Raw genomic sequence first — 17,314 nt, 5'->3', positions numbered from 1 at the left:
GTGTCCTTCCTGCCGTCTGGGGTGCTCCCGGCACCGGGAGGCTTGAGCTCTCGGATGCGAAGGGCTTCTTTCGGGGCATCAGCCTGCAGCTAATGTGACAGCATCCTTTATCCTGGGAGCTCCCTGGAAGTTCAGAGTCCATGAGACATAGAAGAGAGGGGCCAATGAAAAAACAGGGAGCATTCTATGGTTTTCTTGGTCTTGGCCTGCTCCGCGCGCACACACGCACGCACGCACGCACACACACACACGCGCACACACGCACACACACACACACCCCCCTCATGGGACTGGGAAGAAGACATCCTAGTACATTCTAGCAGGCGGGGATGGACACAGGAGGGGCGTCTCCCTGTAATTCCTGGCTGATTTCTCTGTTTCCTGCTGCAGGGTCCTCCTGGAAATCCTGGACCCCCTGGCCCTCCAGGTCCCCCTGGCCCTGGCATTGACATGTCCGCCTTTGCTGGCCTAGGCCAGAGAGAGAAGGGCCCCGACCCCATGCAGTACATGCGGGCCGATGAGGCAGCCGGCAACCTGAGACAGCACGACGCCGAGGTGGATGCCACGCTCAAGTCCCTCAACAACCAGATCGAGAGCATCCGCAGCCCCGAGGGATCCCGCAAGAACCCCGCCCGCACCTGCCGGGACCTGAAACTCTGCCACCCCGAGTGGAAGAGCGGTGAGCCTGGAGGGCAGGATCCCCGCCCCCGCTGGGCACGGCCCCCTTCAGAAGGAGGGGCAGAGTCGGGCCTGGAAGGTTCTGGCACTGGTGGTGGCTCCCCCATTTCACAGCAGAGAAACTGCAGCCCTGGTCCCGTCCGGTCATGGCCACATGGTGGAAGTGACTTCAGGGTAGAGTTCCATCCACCGGGCAGGCCCTGCTCCTGTGCCTTTGCCTGCCCCCCTGTTTAGCCCTGGACCTTCCCATCCGGGTCTCCTCGCCCGGATCCCTCCCTCTCCCCTCCCTTTGGCCGCACGTGGCCCTCACACCCTGCTCCTCTGCCCCTGGTGTCCCCATAGGCCTTTCTGTCACCCCAGGCAGGCCTGGCCCTCTCGGGAGCGTGTGTCTGTGCCTGTCTGAGCCCCGATGGGGTGTTGCCTCTCCGCTGCAGGAGATTACTGGATCGACCCGAACCAGGGCTGCACCCTGGACGCCATGAAGGTTTTCTGCAACATGGACACTGGCGAGACCTGTGTCTACCCCAGCCCGGCCAGCGTTCCCAAGAAGAACTGGTGGAACAGCAAGAGCAAGGACAAGAAACACATCTGGTTTGGAGAAACCATCAACGGTGGCTTCCACGTGAGTCCCCGCGTGCTCTAGGCCAGGGACGGCGCATCAGAATCCCCCTCTGCTTTCTCCCCGGCAGTCTTTAGCGCCTTGCTCACATTCTCACTGGATGGGGGCTGGGGGAGAGTTCAGGGGAAGAAGGAAAGAGGAGGAGGGGGATGTTTTCCCACTTCGAGGTGGAGGAAGAGTCCTCGGAGGCTTGCTCCACTCCCCGGAAGCAAACGTGTCTTCCCAGTGACCCCTCCCCAGCCCCCTTCAGCTCCTGCAAACCCCGCTCGGAGGGCCCTGTCCCGCCCGGGCCTCACGCCACTGCTGTCTGCCCCTCCCAGTTCAGCTATGGAGATGACAACCTGGCTGCCAACACCGCCAACGTCCAGATGACCTTCCTGCGCCTGCTGTCCACCGAGGGCTCCCAGAACATCACCTACCACTGCAAGAACAGCATTGCCTACCTGGACGAGGCCGCTGGCAACCTCAAGAAGGCCCTGCTCATCCAGGGCTCCAACGACGTGGAGATCCGGGCCGAGGGCAACAGCAGGTTCACGTATACGGTTCTGAAGGATGGCTGCACGGTGAGTCAGGCCGGCTGGGCCGCCAGAGAGATGAGCCGCCTGGGGCCCCGGGCGACAGCAGGCAGAGGGCTGGTCCACAGCAGGCATCGTGGCCCTAAAGGGGCACGAGCGCCGACGGGCTACGTGGGGATGCCACGCAGAGCGACAGGTGAGGGAGAGGGGCGTGTTGTTCTGTCCCCTCCCCTCCCTTGGCTCAGCGTGTCCGGTGACTTGGAGGAACACTCATGCGACGTGTGTGGGCCTCTGCCCTCGCAGGCTGGGTCACTGTGGACAGTGGGGAGGAGAAGGGCAGGGGGAGGAGGCCCTGCTGCTGAGGACTGGCGTCGAGGCGGAGGCCAGTCCAAGAGAGGTCTAGGCCCCCCCGCGTGTGTTCGGTTTTGGGGTCCAGGGCAGCTGGCACCGGATCGTAAGGCATCCGCCGACTCTCCTCTCTTTCTCCCCTAGAAACACACCGGTAAGTGGGGCAAGACTATGATTGAGTACCGGTCGCAGAAGACCTCACGTCTCCCCATCATTGACATTGCACCCATGGACATAGGCGGGCCCGAGCAGGAATTCGGTGTGGACATAGGGCCTGTCTGCTTCTTGTAAAAACCCGAACCCAGAAACAACACAATCCATTGCAAACCCAAAGGACCCAAGTACTTTCCAATCCCAGTCACTCTAGGACTCTGCACTGAATGGCTGACCTGACCTGATGTCCATTCATCCCACCCTCTCACAGTTTGGACTTTTCTCCCTTCTCTAAGAGACCTGAACTGGGCAGACTGCAAAATAAAATCTCGGTGTTCTATTTATTTATTGTCTTCCTGTAAGACCTTTGGGTCAAGGCAGAGGCAGGAAACTAACTGGTGTGAGTTAAACGCCCCCGAGTGACTGCCCCCCAGCCCAGGCAAGAGAACCCCCCCTTCGGGTGCCGGGCGCAGGAACTGTGTGTGTCCCACACAATGGTGCTATTCTGTGTCAAACACCTCTGTATTTTTTAAAATGTCAATTGATATTAAAAACAAAAAAATTATTGGAAAGTACATATTGGCTTGTGCTTTGTGCTTTATTTGTCATTAGTCCTGGAGTCTGTGGGCAGGACAGAATCCTCTTTCGTAAACTTTGGCACCAAGTGGAACCCAGGGGTGAAGTAGGAACAGAGACCGAGGTTTGGGAAGGGAGGCACACGAGAGGAGGCGGCCTTGTTCCTGAGCATAAGCCCAGACACACCTCCAGGCGGATTAGTGCAAGAGAAAAGATGCTCTCTGAACTCCGACGGGGAGGTGGGGCCTGTGTCGTGCCACTCGGGAGAGACCAGAGACGCCCCGAGGAGGGGGGGGGGTGCACGGTGCCGGGGGGGAGGGCAGGGGAGGGAATCCACAGAGGCCCAGTGCACCAGTCAATCTATTTATCTGTATCTTTCCCTCAGACTTCAGTTCAAGCAGAAGTGTTAGTGCTGAACGCTCGCCCCACCCCTTATTCCTTTTTCCCAGCCCCCGTTCCTCACTTGCTGGGCTGGCACCTAAAGCTTCCATGGGTGTCTTCTCAACACACGGAGGGACAGCCGGTCCCTTCTTGCCTTCCAAAGACTCGTGTTATGTGGGGCAAAAATGAGGAGGTGCTCACCTTTTCCACTAGAGGGGGCTAGTTCCTGACAAACTAAAAGAGTGAATCGCAAACATAAGAACACACAATTAGAAGAGCTATCTCATAATTTTAAATAAACAACCCTTCCATATACCAAGAGAGCTAGTGGGGGCAAGGGGGAGAGGTCTGCGGACGCTTATGGAAGCCTCTCAGACCACATACGGAGCTGAATAGTGGAGTCTCGTTCCAACCTGTCAGCCACACTCAGCGCCTATCCTGCTCCCTAGCTCACTTCACTGCCCACAGTGGTGTCAGAGCGACTTATTCCAAAGCAGCTCAACAGATCGTGAGCATCAGCTCAGTCCCTGGTAAGAGGAGTCCCATCTGCATCAGCATATAAAGCTGATCCCTCGTAGCCCACCCATTTCCCGGGTACCCAGTCAAACCTAGAAATAATAGCAACTGCTGCACTGGTAACTGATGAATGAACCAGAAGGGAAGAGAAGCAGCGGGACAGAAAGCCCTGCATCTGTGGTCAGATCAAAACGCACCACCCTGGGTGACAGTACTGCACTACAGTAGCCCCTTTGTCCCGACCTGGGCCAGAGGCTCACCACTAATTCCCATGATCCCTGATGCCCCAGGAAAGGCAGAAGGTCTCTCTCGAGGCACAATAACCTCTCAGATAACATTCTGACCCCGGCGGGACTGAGTGGACAGACCTGGCTTACTAGCTGTAGGCCTCCGTCAGGCTACTGTTCCTTTCTTGAGCTTCCTCGTCTCTACGAAAGTGTCCTGCCTCCAAGGGCTTTTGCTTTTTGACTGAGTGGAACCCAGGAGTCTGACTCCAGTGAAGACTTGCTCAGGACCCTGGATCCTGGGTAAATCACAGACCAACTTCCGAAATAGTTTCCCCTTCTAAACAAGAGAAGAAACACAGAATGCACAGAATGAATCTCGAGGTGATGAAGAAGCTTACTTATAAAGGCAAAGAATAAGGATTATTTTGCCCAGAGAAATACTTAGGACCCCTTAGACTCATGTAGAACTTTTACAAACAGGCTGATTCTTTTTTTTTTTTTTTAATGTGGACCATTTTTAAAGTCTTTATTGAATTTGTTACAAAATTGCTTCTGTTTCGTTTTGGTTTTTTGGCCCTGAGGCATGTGGGATCTTAGCTCCCTGACCAGGGATCGAACCCGTACCCCTTGCATTGGAAGGTGAAGTCTCAACCACTGGACCACCAGGGAAGTCCCCAGCCTGATTCTTTTAATAGTTTCACATCTGGGGCTAGAACCCCTAGAAGGACAGGTGACCCAGAGGTCTCAGGGATCCTGCTTTGGGGTAACTAGTGTTGCAGAACAGACGGTGGAAGTACATTGTGGCGTATATGGGATCCAGTGAGTATCAGAGGCTTATCATGGCATATGAAACATCTACCTATGACTCTGGACAAAAACGTATAGAAAATGCAATCCTTAGCATATAGCAGGTGCTCAATAAATACTTTTTTGGAACGAGTAAATGAATAAATGGAGATTTCAACCAGGGGACATGGTGTAAGTACTTTGAGAGTTAAGAAAGAGGTCACGGCAGAGGCCAACCCAGAAGCTACAGAGAAAGATCTCTGGTGAAGCTTCATCTCCAAGAAACACATTCCTGCACTCCAGTCAAGATGGTGGAGTAGAAGGATGTGGAACTCACCTCCTCCCACAAATACATAAAAAAATACAAATGGAAAAATGCTCACAGAATACCTACCCATCACTGGCAGGAGACCTCAAACACCTGAAAGGACAAGAAGGATCTCCACGTAACTGGGCAGGATGAAAGAAAGAAAAAAAAAAAAAAGAGCGAGTGGGATAGGACCTGCTCCCCTGGGAAGGAACTGAAGGAGTGGTGAGGTTCCTGCACCCTGGGAAGCCGCTTCACTGGTGGGGAGATCAGCCAGGACAGAAAGGGAGCTCCAGAGGCTCGGAGGAGAGCACACCTGGTTTGTGGCGGGCAGAACAGAGAGAGACGTACACAGGCGGTCTATGCGCAGCTGCTGGTATGGGTGGGGGCTGGGTGCTGGAACGCGGGGTTTAGAGAACAGACCTGGGGAGAGGACTGCTGTTGGCTGCACGGAGACAGCCGGAAGGGGCTGGAGTGCGGTACAGCCGCAACTGGGGGTGTTTGCAGAAGCTCGAGCCCGCCATAGAAGTGAAGCACCATTAAGTGGTGTACAAAGGGAGGGGTGGAGCCACCATAGCAGCCTCTACAGGCTCTGGGAGCACGCACCCAAGCCACCACCTCAGTGGGCCGCCGCCTGGGTGGGCTCCCACGCCCCAGCCACCAGCGGGTTGCCCACGTGCAGAGGAGGGGCTGAAATCACAGCTGAGCCCAGGGGCCACACAACTTAGGAAGCAGGGCTGAAATCTCTCCCTGCGCGGCTGCCTCGCTCAACATCTAGTGCAGGCTCTGATCACCACAACGCCAGTCACACCTCCTAACAAGGGGATAACGGCCAGCATACACTAAGGACAGACGTGACAGGCATCCATGCTAAAAACAGCCCTCGCACCAAAAATATTAAACCCAAGCAGGCTACACAGGGATGCTCCCCCATATAAATAGCCCTCCAAGACCACGGTAGATAATTGTTTCTCCTAAACTCATAAAGCAACAGAAATATAAGTAAAATGAAGAAGCAGAGGAACTGCTCCCAGTTAAAAAATCAGAGGAGAATTCCCCTGAAAGAACAAGTGAAACAGATCTCGTCAGTCTAACAGACACAGAGTTCAAAAAGGAGATAATAAAAATACTGATGGAATTAAGAAGGGCTATTGACAGAAATGCAGATTACTGTAAAAAGGAACTAGAAACTATAAAAAAGGAACCAAGAAAAATTAGAGAACTCATTCGCCAAGAGGAAAGCTGAGCTGAAGGCAATGAAGAGCAGAATGAATAATGCAGAGGAGCAAATAAGTGACCTGGAAGACAGAATAATGGAAAGCACCCAATCAGAGCGGCATACAGAAAGCCAAATTTTAAAAAATGAAAGCAATATAAGAGACTTATGGGATAATATAAAGCATGCCAATCTATGCAGAATAGGGATCCCAGAAGGAGAAGAAAGAGAAAAGGGAATTGAAAACGTATTTGAAGAAACTATGGCTGAAAACTTCCCAAACCTAGAGAAGGAAACAGATATCCAGTTACGGGAAGCACAGAGGATCCCAAACGAGATGAACCCAAACAGACCTACACCAAGACATACTATAATTAAAATGGCAAAAGTTAAAGAGAGGATTCTAAAGGCAGCAAGAGAAAAACAAAGAGTTAACTACAAGGTAACCCCCATAAGCCTATCAGCTGATTTCTGTACTGAAACATTGCAGGCCAGAAAGGAGTGGCAAGATATATTCAAAGTCCTGAAAGGGAAAAAGTCTGCAACCTAGGATACTCTACCCAGCAAGATTATCATTTAGAATAGAAGAAGAGATAAAGAACTTCTCACACAGGCAAAAACTAAAAGAATACAGCAATACTAAACCTATCCTAAAGGAAATATTGAAAGGCCTTCTCTAAATAGAAAAGAAGAATCTACAGGGAAGAGAAAATCACAATTGGAAAGTAAATCATGTAAATAAGCCAGTACACAGACTTAAAGAAAGACAAAACAAAAAATTTCTGTGAAAGTGATGGTAACGACAATGAACAGCAAAAGGATGAACGTGAAGATGTAAAAGAGGACATCAAAATCGTAAAATGTGGGGGAGGACAGTAAGAAAATGTAGATTTTTTTTCCTAGAGTGTGCTTAAGCCTGTATGACTACCAGTCTAAAGCAAGTAGATATAGGAAGGGGTTAACATACTTCAAAAACAGGGTATCCAAAAATCAAAAACATACAATAGATTCACAAAAACCAAAAAGAAGAGAACACAAGCATACTACAAAAAAAAACCATCAAACCACAAAAGGAAAAACAAAAAAAGAAAGGGACAAAGAAGAAATATAAAGTCAACGGGAAAACAAGGTTTAAAATGGCAATAAATAACATATCTATCAGTAATTACCTTAAATGTCAATGGACTAAATGCTCCAATCAAAAGACACAGAGTGGCAGACTGGATAAAAAGGACAAGAGCCTACAATACGCTGCCTACAAGAGACCCACTTTAGGGCAAAGGACACACATAGATTGAAAGTGAGGGTATGGGGCTTCCCTGGTGGCACAGTGGTTAAGAATCCACCTGCCAATGCAGGGGACACAGGTTCGAGCCCTGGTCCGGGAAGATCCCATATGCCGTGGAGCAATTAAGCCCATGTACCACAACTACTGAGCCTGTGCTCTAGAACCCACGAGCCACAGCTACTAAGCCTGTGTGCCACAACTACTGAAGCCTGTGTGCCTAGAGCCCGTGTTCCACAATAAGAGAAGCCACTGCAATGAGAAGCCCGTGCACCGCAAAGAAGAGTAGGCCCTGCTCGCCACAACCAGAGAAAAGCCTGCGTGCAGCAACGAAGACCCAACACAGCCAAAAATAAAATAAATAAAAATTTTTAAAAACCCACTTTATTTAAAAAAAAAAGAAAGTGAGAGGATGGAAAAAGACATTTCATGCAAACGGAAATGACAAGAAAGCGGGGGTGGCAATACTCACATCAGACAAAATAGATTTTAAAACAAAGGCTATAAAGAAAGATAAAGAAGGATACTATATAATGATAAAAGGATCAACACAAGAAAAGGATATTACACTTGTCCATATATATGCACCCAATATAGGAGCACCCAAATACATAAAAGAAATACTAACAGACATAAAGGGAGAAATTGATGGAATACAATAATAGTAGGAGATTTTAACACCCCACTCACATCAATGGACAGATCTTCGAGACAGAAGATCAATAAGGCAACAGAGATCCTAAATGATACAATAGAACTGTTATACTTAATTGATATTTTCAAGATATTACAGCCAAAAAAGCAGAATACACCTTCTTTCTTCTTTTCAAGTGCACATGGAACACTCTCTAGGATTGGCCACGTACTAGGGCACAAGTCTCAACAAGCCTCAACAAATTTAAGAGGATAGAAATTATTTCAAGCATCTTTTCTGACAATGATGGCATGAAACTAGAAATCAACCAAAGAAAAAGAAACGAGAAAAAAAAAACAATACATGGACTAAACAACATGCTACTAAAAAACCAATAGGTCAATGATGAAATCAAAGAAGAAATTTAAAAGTACCTTGAGGGGGCTTCCCTGGTGGCGCAGTGGTTGAAAGTCCACCTGCCGATGCAGGGGACACGGGTTCGTGCCCTGGTCCGGGAAGATCCCACATGCCGCGGAGCGGCTGCGGCCCGTGAGCCATGGCCGCTGAGCCTGCGTGTCTGGTGCCTGTTGCTCCGCAACGGGAGAGGCCACAACAGTGAGAGGCCCGCGTACCGCAAAAAAAACAAAACAAAACAAAAACCTTGAGGTAAATGACAATGAAAGCACAACCATATGAAATCTATGGAATGCAGCAAAAGCAGTTCTTAGAGAGAAGTTCATAGTGATACAGGTCTTCTTTAGGAAACAAAAAAATCTCAAATAAACAACCGAACCCACCACCTAAAAGAATTAGAAAAAGAAGAACAAAAAACCCTAAAATTAGCAGGAGGAAGGAGATAATAAAGATCAGAGAGGAAATAAATAAAATAGAGATTTAAAAAAAACAATTAAAAAAATCAATAAAACCAAGAGCCAGTTCTTTGAAAGGGTAAACAAAATTGACAAACCTCTGGCCAGGCTCACCAAGAAGAAAAGAGAGAAGACACAAATAAAAAAATAAGAAATGAAAGAGGAGAAATCACAGCTGATACCAGAGAAATACCACAAACCACGAGAATACTTTGCACAATTATATGCCAACAAATTTGATAACCTGGAAGAAATGGACAAGTTTCTACAAACATACAGCCCACCAAAACTGGAGCAAGAAGAAATAGAGGGACTTCCCTGGTGGCTCAGTGGTTAAGAATCCGCCTGCCAAAGCAGGGGACATGGGTTCAATCCCTGGTCTGGGAAGACCCCACATACCGTGGAGCAACTAAGCCCGTGAGCCACAACCACTGAGCCCATGTGCCACAGCTACTGAAGCCCACATGCCTAGAGCCTGTGCTTTGCAACAAGAGAATCCACCACAATGAGAAGCCCGTGCACCACAATGAAGAGTAGCCCCTGCTCACTGAAACTAGAGAAAGCTTGTGCGCAGCAACGAAGACCCAACGCAGTCAAAATAAATACATTAATAAATTAAAAAAAAGAAGAAACAGATAACTTGAACAGAATGATCACTAGAAGTGAAATAGAATGTGTAATTTTTTTTTTTTTTTCAGTACGCGGGCCTCTCACTGTTGTGGCCTCTCCCGTTGCAGAGCACCGGCTCCGGACGCGCAGGCTCAGTGGCCATGGCTCACGGGCCCAGCTGCTCCGTGGCATGTGGGATCTTCCCGGACCGGGACACGAACCCATGTCCCCTGCATCGGCAGGCGGACTCCCAACCACTGCACCACCAGGGAAGCCCCCTAGAATGTGTAATTTAAAAAACTCCCTACAAACTAAAGTCCAGGACCATATGGCTCACAGGTGAATTCTACCAAATATACAAAGAAGAGTTTATACTGATCCTTCTCAAACTATTCCAAAAGATTGAAGAAAAAGGAACACTCCCAAAGACATTCTATGAAGCCACCATCACCCTGATACCAAAGACACTACCAAAAATGAAAATTACAGGCCAATATCTTTGATGAATATAGATGCAAAAATTCTCAGCAAAATATTAGCAAACCAAATCCAACAACACATAAAAAAGGTCATACACCATGACCAAGCTAGATTCATCCCAGGGTCACAAGGATCATCACAGGGTCAAAATACACAAATGAATATGATACACCACATCAACAAAAGAAAAGACAAAAACCATATGATGATCTCAAAAGATGCAGAAAAAGCATCCAATAAAATTCAACATCCATTCATGATAACAACCCTTACGAAAGTGGGTATAGATGGAACATATCTCAACATAATAAAAGTTATTTATGACAAACCCACAGCCAATATAATACTCAATGGTGAAAAGCCGAAAGCCTTCCTGCTAAAATCTGGCACAAGACAAGAATGCCTACTCTCACCACTTTCATTCAACATAGTATTGGAAGTCGTAGCCACAGCAATCAGACAAGAAATAAAAGGTACTCAGATTGGCAGGGAAGAGGTAAAACTGCCATTATATGCAGATGGCATGATACTATATATAGAAAACCCTAAAGACTCCACACCAAAACTACTAGAACTGATAAATGAATTCAGCAAGGTAGCAGCCTACAAGATTAAGGTACAGAAATTGGTTGCATTTCTTTACACTAACAGTGAAATATCAGAAAGGGAATGTAAACAATCTCTCTTAAAATCACATCAAAAAAATTAAAATACTTAGGAATAAACCTCACCAAGGAGGTGAAAGACTTATATGCTGAAAACTATAAAACATTAATAAAGGAAACTGAAGATGATTCAAAGAAATGGAAAGATATCCCATGCTCTTGGACTGGAAAAACTAATATTGTTAAAATGGCCACACTACCCAAAGCAATCTATAGATTTAATGTGATCCCTTATCAAATGACCCATGACATTTTTCACAAAACAAGAACAAAAATCCTAAATTTTATAGGGAACCATAAAAGGTCCAGAATCGCCAAAGCAATCCTGAGGAAAAAGAACAAAGCAGGAGGCTTAACCCTCCCGGATTTAAGACAATACTGCAAAGCTGCAGTAATCAAAACTGTGGTATTAGCACAAAAACAGACATATGGATCAATGGAACAGAATAGAGAGCCCAGAGATAAACCACATACCTATGGTCAGTAAATCTTCAACAAAGAATATACAAGGCAAGAATATACAATGGTGAAAAGATAGTCTCTTCAGCAAGTGGTGTTGGGAAAGTTGGACAGCCATATGCAAATCAATGAAGTTAGAACACACCCTCACACCACATACAAAAATAAACTCAAAATGACTTAAAGACTTAAACATAAGACATGACACCATAAAACTTCCGGAAGAGAACACAGGCAAAACATTCTCTGACATAAACTGTACCAATGTTTTTAGATCAGTCTCCCAAGGCACTAGAAATAAAAGCAAAAATAAACAAATGGGACCTAATTAAACCTATAAGCTTTTGCACAGCAAAGGAAACCAGAAACAAAATGAAAAGACAGCCTATGGACTGTGAGAAAATATTTGCAAATGATGTACCTGACAAGGGCTTAATTTCCAAAATATACAAACAGCTCATACAATTAAATAACAACAAAAAAACAAACAACCCAATCGAAAATTAGGCAGAAGACCTAAATATACATTTCTCCAAAAAAGACATACAGATGGCCAGTAGACACATGAAAATATATTCATCATCACCACTAATTATTAGAGAAACGCAAATCAGAACTACAATGAAGTACCACCTCACACTGGTCAGAATGGCATCTTTAAAAAGTCTGCAAATAATAAACCCGGAGAGAGTGTGGAGAATAAGGAACCCTCTTACACTGTTGGTGGGAATGTAAATTGGTGCAGCCACTATGGAGAACAGTATGGAGGTTTCTCAAAAACCTAGAAATAGAGTTGCCATATGATCCAGCAATCCCACTCCTGGGCATACACCCAGACAAAACTATAATTCCAAAAGATACATGCACCCCTATGTTCAAAGCAGCACTATTTACAATAGCCAAGGTGTGGAAACAACCTAAATGTCCATCAACAGATGAATGGATAAAGAAGATGTGATATGTGTGTGTGTGTGTGTGTATATCTCACATGGAATATATGGGAATATTACTCACCCATAAAAAAAGAAAAACTAATGCTATTTGCAGCAACATGGATGGACCTAGAGTTTAAGTAAATCAGACAAAGAAAAATACCGTATGATATCATTTATATGTGGAGTCTAAAATATGATGCAAATGAACATATCTACAAAACAGAAAAAAAGACTCACAGAAATAGAGAACGGACTTGTGGTTGCCAAGGGGGAGGGGAGGTGGGGGAGGGAAGGATCAGGAGTTTGGGGTTAGCAGATGCAAACTGTTATATACAGGATGGATAAACAACAAGGTCCTACTGTATAGCACAGGGAACTATATTCAACATCCTGTAATAAACCATAATGGAAAAGAATATGAAAAAGAATATATATTGGGTGGGCTAAAAAGTGCCTTTGGTGTTTTAAGTAAAAATAAAAGACACATTTTTCATTTCCACCAAGAACTTTATTGAACAACGTATTCACCCTTTTGTTCCACTATCTTCTGCCATTTTTCAGGCAACTTCGTAATTCCATCTTCCCAAAACTTTTTATCTTTTTAAGCAAAGAACTGTTCCAGGTGCCTTTTACAGTCTTCCAGGGAATTGAAATTTTTTCCATTAAGAGAATTTTATAAAGACTGAAATAAATGGAAATCTGAAGGTGCAATGTCTAGTAAATATGGCGGATGAATCAGAACTTCCCAGCGAAGCTGTAACAGTTTTTGCCTGGTCATCAAAGAAACATGCAGTCTTGAATTATCCTGATGGAAGATTATGCATTTTCTGTTGACTAATTCTGGATGCTTTTAGTCGAATGCCATTTTCAGTTGGTCCGGTTGGGAGCAGTACTTGTTGGAATTAATTGTTTGGTTTTCTGGAAGGAGCTCATAATAGAGGACTCCCTTCCAATCCCACCATATACACAACATCACCTTCTTTGGATGAAGACCGGCCTTTGGTGTGGTTGGTGGTGGTTCATTTCGCTTGCCCCATGATCTCTTCTGTTCCACATTGCTGTACAGTATCCACTCTTCATCGCCTGCCACAATTTGTTTTAAAAATGGAACATTTTCATTAGGTTTCAATAGAGAATCACACGCAGAAGTATGGTCAACAAGGTTTTTTTTCTTTTGCTTAACTTATGTGGAACCCAAACATCAAAGCGACTGGCATAACCAAGCTGGTGCAAATGATTTTCAATGCTTGATTTGGATATTTTGAGTATGTCAGCTCTCTCCCGTATGGTATAAAGTTGATTGTTCTCAATTATTGTTTCAATTTGATCCGTATCAACTTCAACTGATCTACCCAACCGTGGAGCATCATCCAGCGAGAAGAAACTTCACAAACCACTTCAGACGTGTTCAATCAGTCACAGCACCTTCTCCATACACTGCACAAATCTTTTTTTGGGGTTTTAGTTTCATTTTTACCTTTCTTGAAATAACAAAGCATAATATGCCTAAAATGTTGGGGTTTCCCCCCCATCTTCAGTGTTAAGATGGCTACACAAAAATTCACCAATTTTGATGTCTTTTTTTAAATGCATGCTGACATGACAGCTGTCACATACAATCTAACAAAATTGTTTCAGATGAAGTTAAAGACAACTAAGTGCCACTAGAGCCATCTTACAGAAAAAAACCAAATGAACCTTTTGGCCCACGCAATATATGTATAACTGAATCACTCTGCTGCACAGCAGGAATTAATACAAATTGTAAATCAACTATACTTTAATAAAATTTAAAAAAGAAACACACTCCTTCCAAACCTCAATCCAGTACAGATACAATGGTGATAGCAATGACACCAGAGCCAACCACTTCCCCTTTCTATTTTGGTGTTGCCGAGAGCAAATTCTATGTATTTGTCCAAGAATTAACAGAGAGCATGATACAACTACGCAGAGCATCCCGCAGTGCAGTATGGGATGCTGAGAATATAAACAGGTATGAGAGTTCGTAGCATTATTAGATAAGACTTACTGCTGTATGTTTACAAAAGTTAACTGCTCTCATTTGAATACCATAGCTGCATTTAAAGATAACATTGACTCCCTCTTGTGAGAACACCAGAATCACAACTAACTGCTGAACAATCATCAACAGGAAGACACTGGAACTCACCAAAAAAGATACCCCATATCCAAAGACAAAGGAGAAGTCTCAGTGAAATGGCAGGAGGGATGCAATCATGATAAAACCAAATCCCATAACTGCTGGGTGGGCGACTCACAAACTGGAGAACAATTATACCACAGAAGTCCACCCAATGGAGTGAAGGTTCTGAGCCCAATGTCAGCCTTCCCAACCTGGGGGTCCAGCAACAGGAGGAGGAACCCCCAGAGACTCAGACCTTGAAGGCCAGCAGGATTTGACTGCAGGACTTCGACAGGACTGGGGGAAAGAGACTCCACTCCAGGAGGGCACACACAAAGTAGTGTGCACACCAGGACCCAGGGGGGAAGGAGCAGTGACCCCAGAGGAGACTGAACCAGACCTACCTGCTAGTGTTGGAGGGTCTCCTGCCGAGGCGGGGGATGGCTGTAGCTCACCACGGAGACAAGGACACTGGCAGAAGTTCTGGGAAGTACTCACTGGTGTGAGCCCTCCTGGAGTCCACCATTAGCTCCACCGAAGAGCCTGTAGGCTCCAGTGCTGGGTCGCCTCAGGCCAAACAACCAACAAGGAGAGAACTCAGCCCCACACATCAGCAGACAAGTGGATTAAAGTTTTACTGAGCTCTGCCCACCAGAGCGACACCCAGCTCTACCCACCACCAGTCGCTCCCATCAGAAACCGTGCACAAATCTCTTAGATAGCATCATCCACCAGACGGCAGACAGCAGAAGCAAGAAGAACTACAAACCTGCAGCCTGCAGAACAAAAACCACAATCACAGAAAGATAGCAAAATGAAAAGGCAGAGGACTATATCCCAGATGAAGGAACAAGATAAAACCCCAGAAAAACGACTAAATGAAGTGGAGATAGGTAACCTTCCAGAAAAAGAATTCAGAATAATGATAGTGAAGATGATCCAGGACCTCGGAAAAAGAATGGAGGCAAAGATCAAGAAGATGCAAGAAATGTTTAACAAAGACCTAGAAGAATTAAAGAACAAACAAACAGAGATGAACAATACAATAACTGAAATGAAAAATACACTAGAAGAAATCAATAGCAGAATCATTGAGGCAGAAGAACGGATAAGGGACCTGGAAGACAGAATGGTGGAAATCACTGTCACGGAACAGAATAAAGAAAAAAGAATGAAAAGAAATGAAGACAGCCTAAGAGATCTCAGGGACAACATTAAACACACTAACATTCACATTATAGGGGTCCCAGAAGGAGAGAGAGAAAGAAAGGACCTGAGAAAATATTTGAAGAGATTATAGTTGAAAATTTCCCTAACATGGGAAAGGAAATAGCCACCCAAGTCCAGGAAGCACAGAGTCCCATACAGGATAAACCCAAGGAGAAACTTGCCGAGACACATAGTAATCAAATGGACAAAAATTAAAGACAAAGAAAAATTATTAAAAGCAACAAGGGAAAAACGACAAATAACATATAAGGGAACTCCCATAAGGTTAAAAGCTGATTTCTCAGCAGAAACTCTGCAAGGCAGAAGGGAGTGGCACAATATATTTAAAGTGATGAAAGGGAAGAACCTACAACCAAGAATACTCTACCCAGCAAGGATCACATTCAGATTCGATGGAGAAATCAAAAGCTTTACAGACAAGCAAAAGCTAAGAGACAACACCACCAAACCAGCTCTACGACAAATGCTAAAGGAAATTCTCTAAGTGGGAAACACAAGAGAAGCAAAGCACCTACAAAAACAAACCCAAAACAATTAAGAAAATGGTAATAGGAACATACATATCGATAATTACCTTAAATGTGAATGGATTAAACACTCTAACCAAAAGACAGACTCACTGAATGGATACAAAAACAAGACCCGCATATATGCTGTCTACAAGAGACCCACTTCAGACCTAGGGACACATTCAGACTGAAAGTGAGGGGATGGAAAGAAATATTCCATGCAAATGGAAATCAAAAGAAAGCTGGAATAACTATACTCATATCAGATAAAGTAGACTTTAAAATAAAGAATGTTACAAGAGACAAGGAAGGACACTACATAATGATCAAGGGATCAATCCAAGAAGATATAACAATTATAAATATATATGCACCCAACATAGAAGCACCTCAATATGTAAGGCAAATGCTAACAGCTATAAAAGAGGAAATCAACAGTAACACGATAATAGTGGGGGACTTTAACACCTCACTTATACCAATGGACAGATCATCTGGACAGAAAATTAATAAGGAAACATAAGCTTTAAACAACACAATAGACCAGATAGATTTAATTGATATTTATAGGACATTCTATCCAAAAACAGTAGATTACACTTTCTTCTCAAGTGCGCACGGAACGTTCTCCAGGATAGATCACATCTTGGGTCACAAATCAAGTCTTGGTAAATTTAAGAAAATTGAAATCATATCAAGCGTCTTTTCCGACCACAATGCTTTAAGATTAGAAATCAATTACAATCAATTTGTAAAAAACACAAACACACAAAGGCTACACAATACGTTACTAAATAACCAAGAGATCACTGAAGAAATCAAAGAGGAAATCAAAAGATACCTAGAGACAAATGACAATGAAAACACAATGATCCAAAACCTATGGGATGCAGCAAAAGCAGTTCTAAGAGGGAAATTTATAGCAACACAATCCTACCTCAAGAAACAAGAAAAATCTCAAATAAACAATCTAACCTTACACCTAAAGGAATTAGAGGAAGAACAAAAAACATAACCCAAAATTAGCAGAAAGAAAGAAATCATAAAGATCAGAGGAGAAATAAATGAAACAGAAACATAGAAAACATTAGCAAAGATCAATAAAACTAAAAGCTGGTTCTTTGAGTAGACTGGGATCGACATATCTACACTAATATGTATAAAATAGATA

The 17,314-nt window shown here is 44.8% G+C and overlaps 1 protein-coding gene across 1 annotated transcript in view; it reads left to right on the top strand.

The window, feature by feature from the left end:
* COL2A1 (collagen type II alpha 1 chain) overlaps positions 1-2,880 on the top strand; it is a 30,529-nt gene extending 27,649 nt beyond the window's left edge. Inside the window, exons 51-54 of the mRNA XM_067698688.1 lie at positions 391-679; positions 1,113-1,300; positions 1,618-1,860; positions 2,305-2,880. Coding sequence (XP_067554789.1) covers positions 391-679; positions 1,113-1,300; positions 1,618-1,860; positions 2,305-2,451 — 867 coding nt within the window. The 3' untranslated portion in view covers positions 2,452-2,880. The remainder of the gene's footprint in view (positions 1-390; positions 680-1,112; positions 1,301-1,617; positions 1,861-2,304) is intronic.
* Positions 2,881-17,314: the final 14,434 nt, after the last annotated feature.

The sequence above is a fragment of the Pseudorca crassidens genome, chromosome 11 (genome assembly GCF_039906515.1).
Source record: "Pseudorca crassidens isolate mPseCra1 chromosome 11, mPseCra1.hap1, whole genome shotgun sequence".
In the NCBI taxonomy this organism is placed as follows: domain Eukaryota; kingdom Metazoa; phylum Chordata; class Mammalia; order Artiodactyla; family Delphinidae; genus Pseudorca; species Pseudorca crassidens.
Note: the sequence above shows the minus strand (reverse complement) of the source record. Positions and strands in the feature narration are given on the sequence as shown.